The 18,762-nt window shown below is 45.3% G+C and overlaps 1 protein-coding gene across 3 annotated transcripts in view; it reads left to right on the forward strand.

Annotated features, from left to right (window-relative positions):
* The window catches only part of LOC136953907 (ecto-NOX disulfide-thiol exchanger 2-like), an 80,678-nt gene that overhangs the window by 37,329 nt on the left and 24,587 nt on the right, over positions 1-18,762 (forward strand). For all 3 annotated transcript variants that reach the window (XM_067247374.1, XM_067247376.1, XM_067247375.1), the window contains exon 3: positions 11,170-11,301. In XM_067247374.1, the coding sequence (XP_067103475.1) occupies positions 11,170-11,301 (132 nt within the window). The remainder of the gene's footprint in view (positions 1-11,169; positions 11,302-18,762) is intronic.

Consider the following 18,762-nt stretch of genomic DNA (forward strand, 5'->3'; position numbering starts at 1 on the left):
ACCATGTCACACAGCACAGTGACACGGCCACTACACACTCCAAGTGCTACTAAAAGCGGGCAGGCTGTCACGTTGTCACTCGCTGTCACAGAACAACCTTGGTTCTAAATGTCGCGTTCAATGGCCAAGGACCCTTATTAGATGACTTTGCTGTAGCAAGTTGACTTTGAATGATCCCTTTGATGTTGGTCTGTGAAGGAGAGATTTTGTGCTTGGACTAATGGTTTATTGAAAAGGAAAAATGTGAATACATCTGTGTGTCTGCTTATGTATGTTTGCAAGGCATTTGAAAGTCAATGTAAGGTACTAATACATCTTATTAACTTAAAGCCTTTTTTTTTTTTGCCCTGCATTTTTTATGGATGCCGATCTCAAGTTCTAAGTGTGCTATTTACCTTTGATGCAATCACCCTAGCATATACAGTAGCTGGTTGACTTTTGGCCCTGACATTGGCTCCTGTAGACATGGAGATTGATAGACAGATGCTGTCAGGGGAAGATATACATCATTCATGTCGTCTATGTCAAGGGGAGCAAGCTGAGGAGAAGGTCATCTCTGTATCTCCGCCCACATAATCAATCTGGGAAGACTGTGCTATCAAGAGGCTAACGTGAGGTATGACGTGACGCTTATCTCTTCCACCCTCTGGTGATTTAGTTTTTATGCTGTGTGTTTAGCTGGCGTAATCAAACAGCACATATACACATACACAGACTCTCTCTCTCACACACACACACAAACACACACACTCACACACTCACACACATAGAAACTGAGTAGCTGCTGCCTTTTCAGCAAGTCTACAGTAGGGGGAATAAATATTGCTGTGTTCTGGTGACCAACTGCCAAGCGTCAAGAGTGTAGCTGAAATTGATCATTCCGATAGTCAGAGTGAAGGTTTATGGGACATTTGCCCTTTTAAAAGTAACCTGTACCTTCTGTCCTGTGAATGCATTCCATCACTGGCCGTTACTGTGACAATAGAGAGCTATCTGGTGGTGGGGGGTTGGCGAAGAGTTAGGTGGGGGTGTTGGGGTGAGGGGGGGGGGGGGGGGGGGGGGCAGATAAGAATAGTTTGAGGTCACTGAGCTTTTGGCAGCTTCCTGGATTCTTCCTGGGTTGTAATTAGCTGCTCGTGATAACGCCCATGTGCTGTAATTGTTTGCTAGTGATAAGATGCTGTCATCGTGCCCAGCAACTTAGTGCGATGATGGTAACCTGCTCACGGATGTCAGGGGACAATGAAAGGATGACACGTTTTTCCAGGACATAGTCCAGAATTACACTGACACTCATGTGAACACGTTGTGTTGAATGCATGCAATTAGTTCAAGACGGTAAAATTGCAAAAGGCATTACATGGGAATAGTTCTGTTTTATTTACCATCTTACTGATAGACTGGCACAATTGGGTTTTAGTCTGTTGAGTTGCACAATTGTTTGGCTAGTAAAGCTCTGTTCAGCTAATGGGTTCAACAAGAGTAAATTGTTCAATACAAATTTGAGTACTCAAGTTTATTAGGTTTCCCACTTTGTCTTGGCAGGGTTCCCTGCACGTAGTCTTGGGAGATGTTGTCATTAGCTGAACAATGTAAGTCACCTGTGTTTTAAATGGAATTTACTGACAAAAGGCTTTAGAATCCTGTGTCTTTTTAAAACTGTATATAAATAATGTATTTGAGTCTGTTTCACAAGTGATAGCACCTCTACACTCTCAGGTCAGTGTCTTTCATTCATCTACAGTATTCTCTTTTGAAAGTCCTCTGTACAATGAGATCAGATTGTATGCATCTCCATGCATGAGGTGACTGACTGTGTTCATTAGTTTCCAGATAGCTGTGTGTCTGTCTGTTATTGGCTAATGGAGCAGAGAACAGCCATTAGCTATGAGACAATGCACCTTCATCTCTATAACTTGCACACACCAGCGTTCCACAGAGCCCACCTAATGTATCTGTGTCTAGTTGTGTTTTGTACGTTCTCCACACGTGAAGCAGGAAATGAAGACATGAACACCCATACCCCCCCCTCTCCACACACACACACACCCCACCCCCCTCCACACGTGTCTAGATTCTTCATGCCTCTGACGGGGTCTCAAGTGGACTCTGCAGTTGCGGTGGATCAATATCTCCAACAGGATCACATTTCTCAGGCCTGTTTTTTGTCCGTCTTCTCCCAACTCCAGAGTGTTGGATGAGGGTAGAGAGACAGACACTTGATCTGTGGTGAATGGATCAAATCTCACTCAGTCTACATTCAGAGTCATGAGAGTCATGTCACTCTGTCAAGTTGGGACTTTATAATTCATCCACTTCCAAACCAACACAGAAGATGTTTTACTTTTTTACATATTGTTTTACATGTGAGGAAGTCAATATTCTCAAGTCAAATGCATGCTTTTTCTGCTGCAGTCATGTGATACTGACTGTAGAGGCCATAGCTTCAAAATATGTTGGTGAGCTTTGATCAAACAAGATCAAACTGTTTTGGTTTGGCATTGATGTGGAATTCCACTCTCTTATTATACTCTCTTGTCATCAGTGAGATGTACTGATGACAACACAGGAGTCCAAGCCCTGTTGTGACATCTGAGACAGGCACTGACAGAGCCACCTTTCTGGAGCACAATACTTTCACTTCTGCTCACCACGCTGAGGCAAATGTTCGGTCACAAAAGTCCCTTCTAATTTTTTCCCAGCATAATGTGTTTTGTTACATGGCCGTTTAGTTACTCTTATTGAATTACCAGCCACCATCAAAGATGTCCCTCTGCTATCTCCCATACATAAGATAACAAGTAATTAGGAGGTTGATATCCTGGTTCTGTCATTCTAACTAGAACAAAACTAGATAGCACTCCAGTCTTCTCATCTTTAGCTCTATCTTGTTGTGACAGATACAACTTCAAAAGAGAAAAACTGATTTAAGGAACTCTTGTTGAGTGTCAAATTTGACTCCAGGTGCCAAAAGTCTATTTGTGTTTTTCTTCCAGTAAACAAGGGTTTTGCCCGTTAAGTGTTTGTGTGTTAAACAGAGCTAGTGTCACAGGCCTGGACATGGTGACTTGTCTGTCTGTGTGTGTCGTTGTACAAAAATCCAGCTCAATTCAAAGGACTTGCAATGTTCTCCCTGAAGTCTTTTCTGCACCGAAAACCAGAGTGACCAGATAAGAGTGAGCCAAATAGATAATCTGATTTTTCTGAGTTCTCTTCTGTGGTATTGTCTTATAACCCTCTTTGTAGTGTAGCATCCCTGGGGCTGGAATTGACTTTGTATCTCCTCAGAAAGGGGTTCTGCTCTGAGTTTGGGGATCCCTTCTGTAAGCCTGTCTCTGAGAGAGACAAAGGAGAAGGAAACTGGCAGTGTAAAGAACTATGTTTAATCGGGGCTGCAGGCCTGGCCACTTTCAGGAGTTATAGAGATATTGATGTTGTTATAAAGATCAAGTATTTTCTCATCTGTTTGTGTCTGTACACAGATAAACTATTGCTGTCACTATATTCATCAGTTACAGCGATAGTATTTAAACCAACATTCTCACCATCCAATTTCTGTTACCTTAAAAGTGAAAAAACTTGAATATTGTAAAAGTATGTTTTACAGTCAATTCTTCCTGCTTCACCTTGAAAGACTCTTTCTCTCCCCTCTCTCTCTCTTTCTCCCTCTTTCTCTCTATCTTTATCTCTCTCTCTAAGGCTTTTGTTTGAGTTGATTGGTGAATGGTTTTGATGAATACTTTTTGCTCAAATAACCTTAAAGAAAGACTGCCTCCTGAAAAGATGGAGTTTTTCATTAAAATCCTTCTCACAAGCTAATTGCAAGCTCTCAATGGGATTTTCAGCAGTAGCATGGGGAAATGTTCTGATATCTGCTTCAATTTGCTATGGTAATCCTTCATGTGGTGAGCAAGCAAATGAAACCTGTTTGTCTGACACTGAGGTACAGCTTCCATTTTTTGGTAGATTATATATGTTAGGAATAGGAAACCACAGAGCCCTTCAAGATAAAAAAAAAAAGTCCAGACCTTTATTGATTAAATTCTAGATACTGTATATAGAGTATATAGATTTCCGCTCCATGATACTGGATTGAAATGGGATAAAAAAGCAATATGTTGCAATATTGAACAGCAGTAGATGAAAAGGAGTGCTGAAAGATACGCTTCATTGAGATGTCAGGCCGACATTATGCAAATCTGACTTTCAAGTCAACATCATTTATTTAATTACATTTATTTCTGCAAGGACTACATTTTATAGCCGTGCCTTCCCTCTTCAAAGGCCTCGTCAGTGTGTTGTAATTAATGTCTGTTAATGAAGCTGTTTTGATTAATGGAAAGGAATGAGGAGGAGAGAGAGCAGAATGAACCAGAGGCTGCAGAACAAACATCTTCAGTATCTGGGAGGAAATTCCAGCTCAGCCCCCAACCCTCTCATTTGTACATTAATGAACTATTCACATGATCATCTGTCAGTGTGGATTCTGTTGCAATCATTTTGACAAGAGCATGTTATCATTCCAGCACTTTAAATAGAACCATTAGTAACAGTAGAGGAACATTCTAAAAAAAGGTTCCATTTGTAATTGTTAGGTTTCAGGTAGAACTGTTTTTGTAACACTCTAATTGATTTGTTTAAATCCTGGGATAGATAGATTACAAGGTCCGGGTTTTTGCCCTTGTCAGTCTCCAGTCTACCAGTTTGTTAGATCAAATCTAAGTTCTTGCATGTAGCCTGTATACACTGTACATTCACATTGTTAAATTATACAGTAGTAAACACAAATTCTCAAGTAAAGTATGGATATGAATAATTCAATCATGACATTTGTCCGATAAGATCACTCATAAATCTTTGTGTGTCTTACAGGCCTTTTCACAGATTCAGTCCCTTTGAATTACAGACATAAAGGCAAAGTGTGAGATAATTGCATGAATTATGTAGGATGTAAAATCACTGGCCACTTTCTCATCAATCAGCTTGTGTCTGTCTTTGAAGATGTCTCTTTATATAATCAACGAGGGAGAAAGCTGCGTTACAAGGATGCTACCATCTCCAGTGCCTGGTTTCTGCCAATAGGACCACCTGAACTCACCTCCATACTTTTTTGAGCAAAAAGTATGTCCCCTAGCTAAATCCTGTTAAGGTCACAGGTCTGGATGAAGAAGAGGGTGTTGATTGGCTACCTAATGCAGGCATGCGTGATAATGATGTGTGGTCTGCCAGAACATCCCAGATGACCCCGTCCTCCCTTCAGAGGGCCCTGTGTTGCTCTGAAGTGACACTTTTATGGATGTTAATGCCTGATGGTTTTATTGATATAAATGTAGATCTAAAGAGATGTGGAGGTAATGAGAACAGTGCTAATAACAGTCACCTTCAGGAGCCTGCTGGAAGTGGATCTCCCACTCTGCTCATATCTGTCTCTGTATCCTGAATGAAGGTAACTTCATTAATGAACACATCGGCCTTGCTCTGTCTCTTCAGAAACACCCCCTCTGGCTGAGAGGAGGAAGATTACGTAGCACTGTTTGTTCTCTGAGGTAGAGCTGGAGCCTCTGCTGGGGTATTCTGACTGGCAGCCTTATTTTGACTATGTGGTTAGAAGCTTGTTTTGACTGATCTTGTCTTGTGACTGGAAGACAGTTCTGTAGGGGATCTGAATAGCCTCTAGATTGACTGCATCCGTCACATGACTGATGAGTCCATCAAGCACTGTTGTGGCATGCTCTATAATCAAGGAACCAATGGAATCACTAGAACATACCGTATAATATTAGAATTTACAAACTGCCTGATTTAATGAATAATATATTTATTATTTATTTATTTTCATTCATAACTCTTTGCCGTTCTCCATGTCACTTCTGCTCCAGCTATGAGGGTTACAGTCTTCATAGATTAGATCACATGAAAGAAAGCAACCACTGAATTTGTCTTTTTTATTAGCCATATGTGAACTCAGCTCCCAACTAACTTTCCCTTGGAATAATTCACTTCGATGATGAAAACTCAACAGGAACTTTTTCAATTACTTTTCAGGGGGAGTTCTTTCCACTGTTCGCTGTAGTAATTACTTTATGTTCATCACTGCTTTTGCAAAATCCCCTCATCTTGAGGTGAGACATGTTTGTCAGGGCTGATAAGTAGGATGTCCATCACTTGGCTTAGTTTTGAGATTACTCTCATGTACTATCTGGTGTAGTGGGTTGGCGGGAGAGAACTCAAGAGTACTCCTACTAGTTGTCATAACTGTCAGATCTACAACTCTAAAAGTGATTGGTTCCAGGTTGGGTCCTGGCCAGAGCTCTGTGACCTGTGCCTGATGTTAATCAGAAACCCCCTTAGATCTGGTAGGAAGCAGCGCTCTGAGCGGATCCTATTACTGTCTGTGTCAGCATCCAGTAGGGATGGTGTGACTCCTTATAGAGGAGGGGTGGGGGGATGGGGAGAGGTCTTGACAGGTCCTAACAGACTGCTGCTGCTGTTGCTGTTGTTGCTGGATTCAGGCATGTTGGGTCCTGGCCAAGGCTCTGTGACGTGGAGTTGAGCTCATAATAAACCCTTCTTTGATCAGATCAGCATCCTTCTGAAGAGATCCTATGAAGCTTATCTTTTTGTATCTGCAGATGTTGAAACATCAAGCATAGTCATTTCTTTATAAAGTTGTTGATCAGAGCCAATATCTTCATCACATCCCACAACTCTTGTATTCATAACCGCTCTCTATCTGATGCAGACTGTGTCCTCCGGTCCTAAATCAATATTCCACCTGCAGATAGATGGTGCACATCTGTTTGAGATTCACTCTCACTAGCAGGATTGTACACAAACACACTACCGAGAGGTGTGGACATGGCACAGATCAATAAGACAACAAACATCATATAATAGCAAAACTCTATCCACCTTTCATCTTACAACCCAGTTCTATTGTCTAAGACATTGTTCTTTGTGAAGCAATTCTTCTTTGGGCCCAGTGGCCATGCTGCATCATTATAATCAATGAACCAATCAATGTGCCTGAATCTAATCTCTCATCAAGTAACCATCCTGTTTCTAACTGTCGATGATTTGTCTGTGATGGATTGTTTTGTCAATGGTGATAGCATTTATTGAAGACACGTTTGCGGGTTGTCGACCCTCAAGGGTAGATGGGGATTAGCCAAGTGGTTCTCAAAGTGTGGTCCCCGGACCCTTAGGGATCCCCGGACCATAGCCAGGGGGTCCGCAAAATATATATTTTTAAATTGTGCTGTATCATTAAAAAGGTGAAAAAAGTTATTATAATCTACAGATGGGTGACTATCTGCACCATTAAAATAAACATATTGTGTCCAGTTAAGAGCACAAAGGGTATGCTGAATGGGTGTAACGATTTGTGGGGGGTCCTTGGAAAATGTTCTCTCCTGTAAGGGGTCCCTGGCTCCAAAAAGTTTGAGAACCCCTGGATTAGACGATGAAGTGCTTCCTCATTCAGAAAGTAGTTCCCATTCAGTACAAATATATATGTATATATACATATAGACTATATAATAAAGTCTATATGGGGTCCCCCTCTGTCTCTATCTCTCTCTCAATCTCTCTGTCTCTCTTTGCATCCGTTTCTGTTTCTGTCTCTGTCTCTCTTTGTCCCTATCTCTCCATCTATCTCTCTGCTATCTGTCAGTGTAATCTGTGTCTCTGTCCTTCACATTCCTCTCTGATAAGCAGAGGTGAAGCTCTTGACATGTCTGCTTCCCACTGACACGCTGCACAAGTGCTTCTGCATTGTCTAAATGGACAAGGATAAGAGATGTAATGCTGTTTGCTCAAAGCCTACTACACAGGGAAGACACATCCAGATATTTCAACATGGCTGTTTCTCTCATCTTCTTCAAGGTTGTCTTGAATAATCCTTAAGACCTGGGTACGTGTACAGTTACATAGTGTTCCTCAAGAATGTGCCAGACCACTCAGCCCAGCACAAAACGAGTCATCTCCATTGAATCTCTTTCTTTAGAGGAAAAGCAGAGATGAATTTGAAAGGATGACGAAGGTTGATGAAATACACATTTGCAATATCAGGCTTTGAGGTTCTGTTTGTGCAATATGAACGAGGCAGAACATTAAGGAATGATTCAGAGCGCAACATTTTTACATACTTTAAAGCACAAAACAGTGTTTTATGTAAAGCTGGCTGAAACAGTGTTATAGTGATATGCATTATCTCTTATAAAGAGTGTGGCTTGGAACACACACTTGCATACACAAGAATAAGGTCAAGAAGGCACCCTCTCTATAGGCTGTTCCAGTGTGCATACATTTTATTTTGCTTGCTTTGTGTTTTTTCATAAGCACAGATGGATTACTCTGTGGAATGTACTCTATAACAGCTGTCAGCCATCTCCAATATTGTGTCCACATACCCAGATTTGGTGTTCAATGGAAATCTGGGTAATTTAGTGTCATGGTTGTTTTTCACTTTGAAATGTATACATGCAATCTCTCTCTTTTAATGGTCTCTAATTGTCCTGTTGGCTGTTGCTCCTAATAAATTAAATTAGCTGAGCTCCTCTTAGCTTGCTGGGAGGCCTGCAGCCAACAGAAGTTAAAAAGCTTTAATTTCCCATCAGCCTACTCAGTTTACTGTCCTGCAGCTCCTGGTCAATCAGAGCCCAGATGCACAGAGACCAGGGAGGCCTGGGACTGGGGTCCCCAGCAGAGACCAGGGAGGCCTGGGACTGGGGTCCCCAGCAGAGACCAGGGAGGCCTGGGACTGGGGTCCCCAGCAGAGACCAGGGAGGCCTGGGACTGGGGTCCCCAGCAGAGACCAGGGAGGCCTGGGACTGGGGTCTCCCAGCACCACTCTGAGGCTTTTGTTTTATCTGTAGTTGTAAGAGTATGTACCGACTTTTTCCTCTGTTTGCTATTCAAACACAGCCTCTGCTCTATTGATGGGATGGACGGGTGCTGAGAGGAGCATTGCCAGAGATCTGCCCTCAAGGTCACACTGTGCACTCTGAAACCCTGAGAGACCTGCACTGAGGGAGGGAGAGAAGGAGAAAGGGAGGAGGGAGAGAACAATCGGCGGGGTTTGGAGAGAGAGAAGGAGGGAGGCAGAAGCAGCATTTGAGAGAGAAGGTTTAGAGGAAGAGGAGAAGGGAGGGGGGAAAGGAGGTGAAATAGAGGAAGAAGGAGGAGGAAAAGGAGACGAGAGAAGGAGGGAGAAAGTAAAGGAAGATGAGAGGGAGGGAATGCATGCATCTTCAGGGGTTTTTCCCCCTCCAGGAGCCCAGATCATCATACAGGTCATGAAGCAAGCAGAGAAAACTTTGACCCAGCAAAAATCTCTCTGTGAGGCCTCCAGCCAGCTCCCAAGTTTGGCTGTTTAGAATGAAAAGCTCAACCATGCAGATTGAGGGTGGATAATGAGTGTGTCTCAAGCTCTAAATGGCCTCGTGTTGTTTAGTCTTCCTGCTGGCTTCTCAGTCCTGTTTGTTGTGACTGGTCAGTCAGACTGTTCATATGAAGGCTGTTTGTCTGGCAGTAAACCCTGTCCCTGACACCACTCTGGCGTTACTACCAGCTCCTGTTGCTTTCTCAGTGAAACTGTTAACGTGCGTTAGTATCTAAACAAGCCTCTCAGCCTGATTTACCCCCCCAGGCTGCCACCATGGCACTTGCTGTAAAACCACAATAAACTGCAGTAAAACTGCAGTAAAGCAGTTCCTCCCTTCTCTTCCCTGGTCATATAACTGTTAAAGCCTCCCTACACCCAGTGGAACAGCTAATGTGGCTGTAATTGGTTAACACCAGGGTCGGACTGGCTGTCGGGAGAGTTGGGAGATTTCCAGAACGGCCGGTCAAACGGCCGTGGCATAATGCTTTAAAAATATATATATAATAATAATACACGGTCGTGGGCCGGTCTGCATTTCAAAGTCCCGGGCCGTTTTTCAGTCCCAGTCCAGACCTGGTTAACACGTTTCATAAGCTCCCGTCAGGGACATTTGCACACACAAAACACACACACACACACACACTAGCTCACCAGTGTGGGTGGTGACCCAGACCTTTGAGGTGTGAAGTGTTGTCTCCAGCACTGCTTGATATTAGCACCCAGTGTGTGTTTTGGCATCATGAGACAGGAGAGCAGCCTGGTGTGTCAGCCAGCAGAGAGCAGAGAAGCACTTCCAGCTGTGACAGAGGACTAGTCTGAGAGACCAGACCAGTACTGTCCATTCAGGGTGCTGAAAGTCAGTCTGGGGCTATATTGACTTCCTCTCGTTGACTTAGGTACAGGACTGTTCTGCTGGAGGGCGTGTGTGTGTGAACTGTTGTGTGTATTTTTCATGCTAAGTCAGACATTTCATAGGTGTTCATGCTCTAATACCAATGTTTTGTTTTGTATCGTACCATAGTAATCCTCTTTCCCAGTCAGTAATTCCCCTTGATTTAGTCATACAGCCCAAAAAGAACTGTCTTTCTCTGCAGTGCTGTGGGGTTGACTTTCCCTCTGTATGTGTGAGGTTCCTTCTCCAAGTGTGTGTGTGTGTGTGTGTTTGTGTGTGTGTGTCAGAGGTCATAGTGACAGGAAGTGCTGAACAGGGAAGACTGATGAACCTCTGAGTTGAATGTGTAGGTGGTGTCGGGAGGTCTAAGGTCATGTGGCCTGTCCAGACTCTGACAGAGCAGAAGAGAGATGAATTGTGACTGTCTGCTGTTTGATCAGAGAGAGAGAGAGATAGAGATAGAGATGATCAGAGGGAGTCAGGTGGCTAAGCGGTTAGGGAGTCTGGCTAGTAATCTGAAGGTTACCGGTTCGATTCCGGGCTGTGGCAAATGACGTAGTGTCCTTGGGCAAGGCACTTCACCCTACTTGCCTCGGGGGGAATGTCCCTGTACTTACTGTAAGTCGCTCTGAATAAGAGCGTCTGCTAAATGACTAAATGTAAATGTATCAAATAAAAGAGCAAGCACCTAAACTCTGGAGATTGTTCATTTTAAAAACCAAGGGAGTAGAAGGACACTGACCGGTATAGTTCACTCTGTTTTTCTCTCTATTCTTTTTTCTCTCTGAGGTATATGATGTATACAACGTATAAATTGTCCCAATCTCTCTCCTTCTCTCTCTCCCTCCTTCACTCTCTCTCTCTTCCCCCTATATCTCTCTCTCTCTTACAGAAGGAGTTCGTAACATGGCCATGGACTCCGGTGCCATGACGATGCCCATGACAGACCCCAACGCCTGGGCCACAGCCATGAACAACCTGGGCATGGCTCCCATGGGCCTGACCGGACAGCCCCTCATGCCAGGTACACATCTTTATTACTGTTTCTCCACACCTCTGTATCTTTTAGAGAACAATGTCTTCATTTAGCAGAAGCTTTTACCCAAAGCAACGCGCTGAGAGGGATTTGAACCTGAGACCTCTAGATCTGCAGTCAAATGCTCCACCACTGAACTGTACTTTCAGGTTAGTAATGATGGAACACAGAGAAGCGTATTGATCCGTATCGACGAGAGTAGTGCAGTGCCTGCGCTGACCTGGCCGTTTCCGACTGAGCATAGCTTCCGGAAAGGCTCCAGAGCGCTGGAAGCCGGAAGCTACGCCTCATGTTGGCCGGCGTCAGACACGTTCTGTCCTGCTATCACAGTGAGCCGACAGAGCTGAGTCATGAATGAATGAATGCAAAGGAGTCGAGGACTTTGTTCACAGGCGGAGGTTGCGGTTCGCAGTCACAGTGTGACAGAGATGGATCCTTACCACCTCGGCCACTTGTTTGGCTCATTGACACGATGGATTATGGGTGTGTTGATTACAGCAGAATCTTAGTTCCTCTAGATGGCTGTTGAGCCCAGACAGTCGCGTCCCAGGCCTCGAAATAATGTCATTTGGACGCAGTCAGTGTGTTTAGTGAGTTGGAGGGTTAGGGACAAGTCTCCAGTGTGACACGCAGCTCGTGGGGAGGACAGCCGTGTGGGATTGAGAGTCCCCCTCTCCCCCTCTCACCGTCTCCTCCCCTCCTCGGCGGAGGGGAGGAGACAGTGAGAGGGGGACGCCAGCTCCCTCCAGACTGAGGATGCTCCACCAGCGTTGGTTTCACGGTTTGGACCAGAGAAGGTGAAGATGATTGAAGCCCAATGAGGCTCCACTGAGAGCCGCGTTCAGCTGCTGTTTGTGGTGGTTTCAGCACAATCACATGTCTGGGTAGTGTGAGGTTCACCCTGACCAGGTCTGGTCTCAGGCTCTGTCTCTTGGCAACAGCTCTCCTGAAGCCTTTTATTAAATCACCTCCTCCATCTTTGTTTATCCTGCTCCTTCGTTTCAACAAAGCTACGGAAATATGCTGAGAGCTCCACAGTCCATATTTCAGCCAAAGTAGCTTTGGAGAACGATAGTCCCATCTACTGTGATTTTCCTATTCAATTTCATTTGCACCAATTACTGCTGGCAGGCTTAGCCCACTCTGCTCTCTACAAGCTAACTGCTCACACGATGGCTCTGCCATCGTGTGAGCAGTTAGCTCTTCCCCGTGATTGCTGTGGACGTGGCGTGATGGAGAGTTTTGTCTTCTGATGGGAGAGAGGAAGCATGAGGGAGAGACGGAGAGACTTGCGTGATGGGAGGCGCCCTGGCATCCTGTGTGTTGATCACTATGGAGACACCTATCATGGAGGTTGTTGGGATGGACTGTATCCCAGAGGGTGGTGTAGAGAGGGGGGGAGAGAAGGGAGGGGCACAGGAAGACGAGAGAGTGAGTAACACCACGTTCTCGCTGCGGCATACTTTTACAGACCTCCGTGCAAGCTCATCACTTTTACAGCTTCTTTGCATGAGTTTTGAAACATTGGGCCTCTGATTGGTGTTACAATTCCACACGGACCCCGAACAGTTGAGCTCTATACATGAATGGAAACCCGCCCCACCATCCGCCATTGTGAGAGCGTGGAGTGAGACAGACAGCTGGGCTCTACCCCTCCATCACCTGGAGGGAACAGCTGATGGACTCCTCCTACTCCTCCACCAGCCGTCTCTCTCTCCCTCAGGCCCAGTCCCCCCCCCCGTCTCTCTCTCCCTCAGGCCCAGTCCCCCCCCCCCCCGTCTCTCTCTCCCTCAGGCCCAGTCCCCCCCCGTCTCTCTCTCCCTCAGGCCCAGTCCCCCCCCCCCGTCTCTCTCTCTCTCCCTCAGGCCCAGGCCCCCCCCCCCGTCTCTCTCTCCCTCAGGCCCAGTCCCCGCCCCGTCTCTCTCTCCCTCAGGCCCAGTCCCCCCCCGTCTCTCTCTCTCTCCCTCAGGCCCAGGCCCCCCCCCCCCGTCTCTCTCTCCCTCAGGCCCAGTCCCCCCCCCGTCTCTCTCTCCCTCAGGCCCAGTCCCCCCCCCCCCCGTCTCTCTCTCCCTCAGGCCCAGTCCCCCCCCGTCTCTCTCTCCCTCAGGCCCAGTCCCCCCCCGTCCCCCCCCCCCGTCCCCGTCTCTCTCTCCATCAGGCACAGATGATCTGGATCCTGCCGCTTCATTACCATCTTCTCTGCTGAGTCAGCTCTCAGCCCCTCCGGATGCTCAACCAGATTAGGACTGATAGATGTTTGCCTGAGTCTCTCTGTGTTCCTCTTCACTCACACTCGTACACACATATGCTGGGTCTGGATTCAAGCACAATGCAGAACAGTGGTAGTTAGTACAGGCATCTGAACGCTGTTATTTGCTAGATGCTAGACTGGAGGCTTGGTTCTTGGGCAGGTCTACTTTTTACCTTTGAACTAATCCACCCGGATGTTCTATTGATTCTCCGTTACGAGGGAACGTCGTTCATGGTCTCATCCTTTGTTTGCTTTTCCTCTGACCAAAGTTAGAACGCTCCTTCTCTGCCCCTCACAACCTCCCAGTGTGTCTGTGTGTGTGTACCAGTGTGTGTGTACCAGTGTGTGTGTCTGTGTGTGTGTGTGTACAGTATCTACTGTATGTGTCGATGTATGTGGGTGTTTACTGTATCTATGTATCTGTGTGTGTTTGTGTGTGTACCTACGTGTGTGTGTCTGTGGTGGTTTAAGGGGTTGTCTTTGTGTATTGCCTGCAGCAGTACAAATTCCCCTGCCAACGAATACAAGAGTAGAACTCCACAGTGTGTTTGTTATTTTTTTGGAGCTGGATCGTGTGACCTTACCTCAGAGTTGAGCTCAAAGAGAATCCAAGTGTAACCTTAGCTATCTGGAACTGCAGTGTAAAACCAGAGAAGCATTGTGTGTGTCTGTGTGTGTGTGTGTTTAGGCAGGGGCCTTGATTCCTTCCCAAGCCATTTATTTCAGCATGCCTTAAGTGATTACTGTATCACTTACATACACAGACAGGTGTTAGGCAGTACTATTGAATAAAGGTTGTATATTTATCAGTGATATACTGCCCTGCTATGTTTGTGAAGTTTGTTACAGAAAAACAGTACTTACACTGTGACTCAGACCACACATTGTTATTGAATAGAGGATGTGGTTCAGTATTGATACCCTGTGAGTGTGTTCTCCAGAGCTCATGCTTTGTGCAGCTCTGAGAGATCTGGTCTGAAGAAGCTGGCCTCCAGGCAGAGCTCTCCCTAGTGGAGTCTCTCTGCAGGGGACCAGAGTCCAGACCTGCTCCCTCTGGCCCCCAGAGAGACATAGCATCACCTCACAGTAGCGCCTGGCAAGCCTGTTAGAAACCTCTATCCAGACTAACACATCCAGGCTGTGATTAGGACCAAGTGGAATCTTCTAGTGCCTCCTCCTCTGTCCCTGTCTCCGTGTGGAAACCTCCCAAGAAACAAAGATTTATGATCCCAGACACTTGACCCAGGAAGCTGGCTGTGCTTCCAGAGTGTGCTAGCCTGACTCTGCTGTGTAGCTCTGGCTGCTGCAGAGTGACTGCCTCGTCCTCACCAGAGCCAGCCTGCAGGAGACACATACATGAGTCAGACAACAAGCTGCAGGTTGGAACCCCATGGTGCCTGTGGAGCTACAGGGAGACGCTGTGGAGTTTCAATACCACAGTGACTGTAGGGCTGCAGAGAATGTGATAGTGGGCCTTGGAGAGTCATGATTAATGTCCTTTACTAATGCAGATAGATGGTTCTCCTCACAGTCATCATGTCATTGATTGGTTGGTTTGGATTGTGTTTAGTGCTGTCATTGGATGAAGTCCTCCAGAACAATTGGCTGCTTATGAGGCTAAGGAAGATGCATTTGTGGAGGGAGCAAATTCATTGGCAAGCCACACACACACATAAACACCCTTAGGAAGGCATTTAGCTTTGTCACACACACAAACACCACCCCCCTCTCAGGAGTCATTTACCCCGGGACACACACACTCACACACCTCTGTGAATACATAAACTGTCTCCAGGGACTGGTGCCTCACAACGCTCCTGCTGCTTTGTCGGCTTCCCTGTGGGCTCCTCTCCTTCAGCTCTCTCACACACACACACACACACTGTTACGGCCACATGTGTTGTGTTCTTTGTTTGTCACTTCCCTTCCCTTTTCTGTAGCTCCGCCCAGGTTGTGTTCCCCAGGATTGCCAGATGAGATGCACATGGCCAGATGATCAAGCAGCAGATAAAGACTCGTTTCCTGCTGCAGGAGAGAGGCTTCTAGCTTGGGGACTGCTGGTCTTGCTGCCTCTTAGCCTGGGAGTTTGTTGTCTTGTAGTTATTAAATGATGTTGTATTAATAAGTCCCATGGATTTGGTACTTTGAAAACTGTTTTTAGTAGTTGTTTTGGGTCAGTGGTGGAATGTTTGTTCGCCCCATACGCCCACTAAAGTTGGGGCGTAACACACACACAAAACTGCACACACACACAAAACTGCATACACACACACACACACACAAAACTGCACAAACACACACACACACAACTGCACCCACATGTACACACAACACTGTACACACACTGCACACATACACACTGCACACAAAGGTTTTAGCCAAAACACCACAAGTTTAGTTGCCCTTTATGCATTTTTGCATTCATGGATCTGTCTTATTGCTGAGGAGATGTGTTTTCCAGGTCCTGTGTGTGTGTGCCTTAGAGAGGGAGGTGATGAGTGGTGGAAATGTCTATAGTAATAAAGATGTGATAAAAGGAGAGAGACCAACAGAATGGAGGAGATATATGTGTAGGTGTGTAGTGGTTGAGAATGCTAAGGCTACAGACGCAGAGTAGGAGAATTCTGGTCCAGAGCCAGGCGGATACCATCGACTATAGTCACCCTGGTGACCAGCAAATGACCCATGTCTGACAGAAACATGAAAAGGGAGATAAATGCTGATGTTTATATTTAGATGGAGATTTGCTGTCAGATAAGTTATTTCTTCAGACAGATGGGCAAGCCTCCCAGCTTGGTCCAGGGGATGTGGCCCTGCTCGCCTCATTAGACGATATTACCCAGCGTGCCTTGCAGCACATCCTGTGTCGCCCTGCCACCACCACTGCTGGTGGGGACGTTTACCCTGGAAATCAGAGAGAGGAGGAGAAGGGGAGGAGAAGGAGGAGGGCCAATGTGACAGCGATAGCCAGCAGGTTTCTACACTCAAATGCCAGTTTTGTCATTCCTCCCTGCACTTTTGATTGATGGGCATCTTGAAATGTAATTACCTTCCACATACCTCCAGGAAACAGTGACAAAGAGAAAGAGACAGAGAGTGTGTGAGTGTGTGTGTGTTGGTTTATGGGCGGTGTAGTGATGCAGATAAAATTGCATGAATTTGGTTACACAAAAGAGTAAGTGTTTGCAGGTGGCAGATCTTATTGTTGGTTCTCTGAATATCTGGAGATGTTTTGCATTGGCTTGGAGACTGTGTGTATGTGAGGTGACCAGTGTGTTGAAAGTCTGTGTGTGTGTGTGTGTATGTTTAGGTGATGAAATCAGATGAAACAGATCTGGGTCTGAGGCTCCATGGTTTCCTGTGTTGAGAAAACCCTGTTGTAGAGTAGAAAAAGTAAACACACAGCATACACAGCTCTGCTGCATATGTCTGGTCTCTCAGGCTCTGAATACTGTACAACACACACATACATACACACACACAACCACTCACTCACACACACACACACACAGGGGCACAGACACACTGGTTGTAAAAAGAGAAGCAGCAGTGAAACAACCTTGGTCTGATATAACCAGCTTTCTCTGTGTGGCCTGGAGGCCTGGTTTCTATCATCTGTCCACTCTCCCTTCCTTCCTTTTTTCCTTCTTTCCTTCCTTTTTTCCTTCCTTCCTTTCTTCCTTCTTTCTTTCCTTCCTTCCTTCCTACCTTCCTTCCTTTCTTCCTTCCTTCCTTTCTTCCTTTCTTCCTTTCTTTCTTTCTTTCTTTCTTTCTTTCTTCCTTCCTCCCCACCTCCCTCCCTCCTTATCTCTCCCTCTCCTGCCATCCCTTTATCTCTCCTCTGCCTTACCTGGGGAGGATGAGTCGTCACCTAGGCAACAAGGGTCTCTTATCACCTGCTCCTCTCAATCAGACACTAATGATCAGGTCATCAACGTGAGACAGAGAGATGCAGGGCACTTCTTTTCTGCTCACTCATTCTTCTACTCTGTGTGGTGTGGCTCCCTCCACATCTGTCTCCTGGGCCCTGGCCTTCTTTCATCCCTAGTAATATTCCCCCTGCTACTCTATTTTGGCAGTTTCATGCTGTCTCATGAATTATGATTTTTCAAGCTATTTTCTCAAAGTGAACGTTGTGTTTCATGTTACAGTTTTTCTGAATTGCTAAAACACTAAAACCCATTGGCTGAACAAAGTTCTCAGTTGCCTGAACTCATGTAGCTCATTGTGCAGTCTGTTGTCAATACCTTAAACCATTTCACATGGTAAAACACAACTTGCAGATCTCACATAGACTTTTCAGCAAAACTCTAAACACATTCTCATTCTCAAAACACATTCTGCACTCTAATGCACATGTCATCCATACTGGTAAACACAAATGGCAACAATCAAATACAAATAGAGAAAACATGTCATTGACAAAACACAACCACTCAAAATTGATTTCACTTGTTTCAAATGATGTGACACAACCAATATAAGCCAGTTCAGAGAGCAAACAGGTTGTTGAAGGTGGGAAAATATTGCTTGTGATGTCGACAAAGTGCTCTGGCCTGACCCAGCCCAAAGACAAGAAGAAGCACATTGATCACATGTTTACTCCTTAGATTGTTGTCCCTTTTACTGTAGTATTGTATACTGTAGTACAGTGCATTGTAGGCTGTATACTGTACAATGAACAAATTGTATGGCCCTGAACATTGTGCTTTCCATTTGTTACAGTAACAGTACTGACTGCTCAATAGATTTTGACTGGTTGCAGGTTCATATCAACAAAGAACAAGAGTGAGTTGTGAGTAGTGAGATGCAGGGTACAGTACTGTATAGGGGTACAAGGAAGAGAAAGAACAAAAAAAGAGAGCAAAGCAGAGTAGTAATTTCTGATACATTTTGAGCTACTATGATAGAACATGTTGTCGTTCATCAAAAGACAATGACGGATAAATATGAAATTTGTTTTGAGGTTACGTAAAAATGATCTTCTCCTTGAGAACTATATATGTTTTGAACAATGTGTTTTCAATTTTTTTGTGTATTGTTTACTGACTGCTTGATAGTGTATATCATTTTGATCACTTTGTTTATGATTTGAGAGCAGTGTTTGATTTTGAGCACAGGTAAATCTGTTTTGAGGTGAAAGCTTGATTTTGAGCACAGGTAAAACTGTTTTGAGGCGAAAGTTTCATTTTGCAAGA

Source organism: Osmerus mordax, chromosome 12 (genome assembly GCF_038355195.1).
Source record: "Osmerus mordax isolate fOsmMor3 chromosome 12, fOsmMor3.pri, whole genome shotgun sequence".
Lineage (NCBI taxonomy): Eukaryota > Metazoa > Chordata > Actinopteri > Osmeriformes > Osmeridae > Osmerus > Osmerus mordax.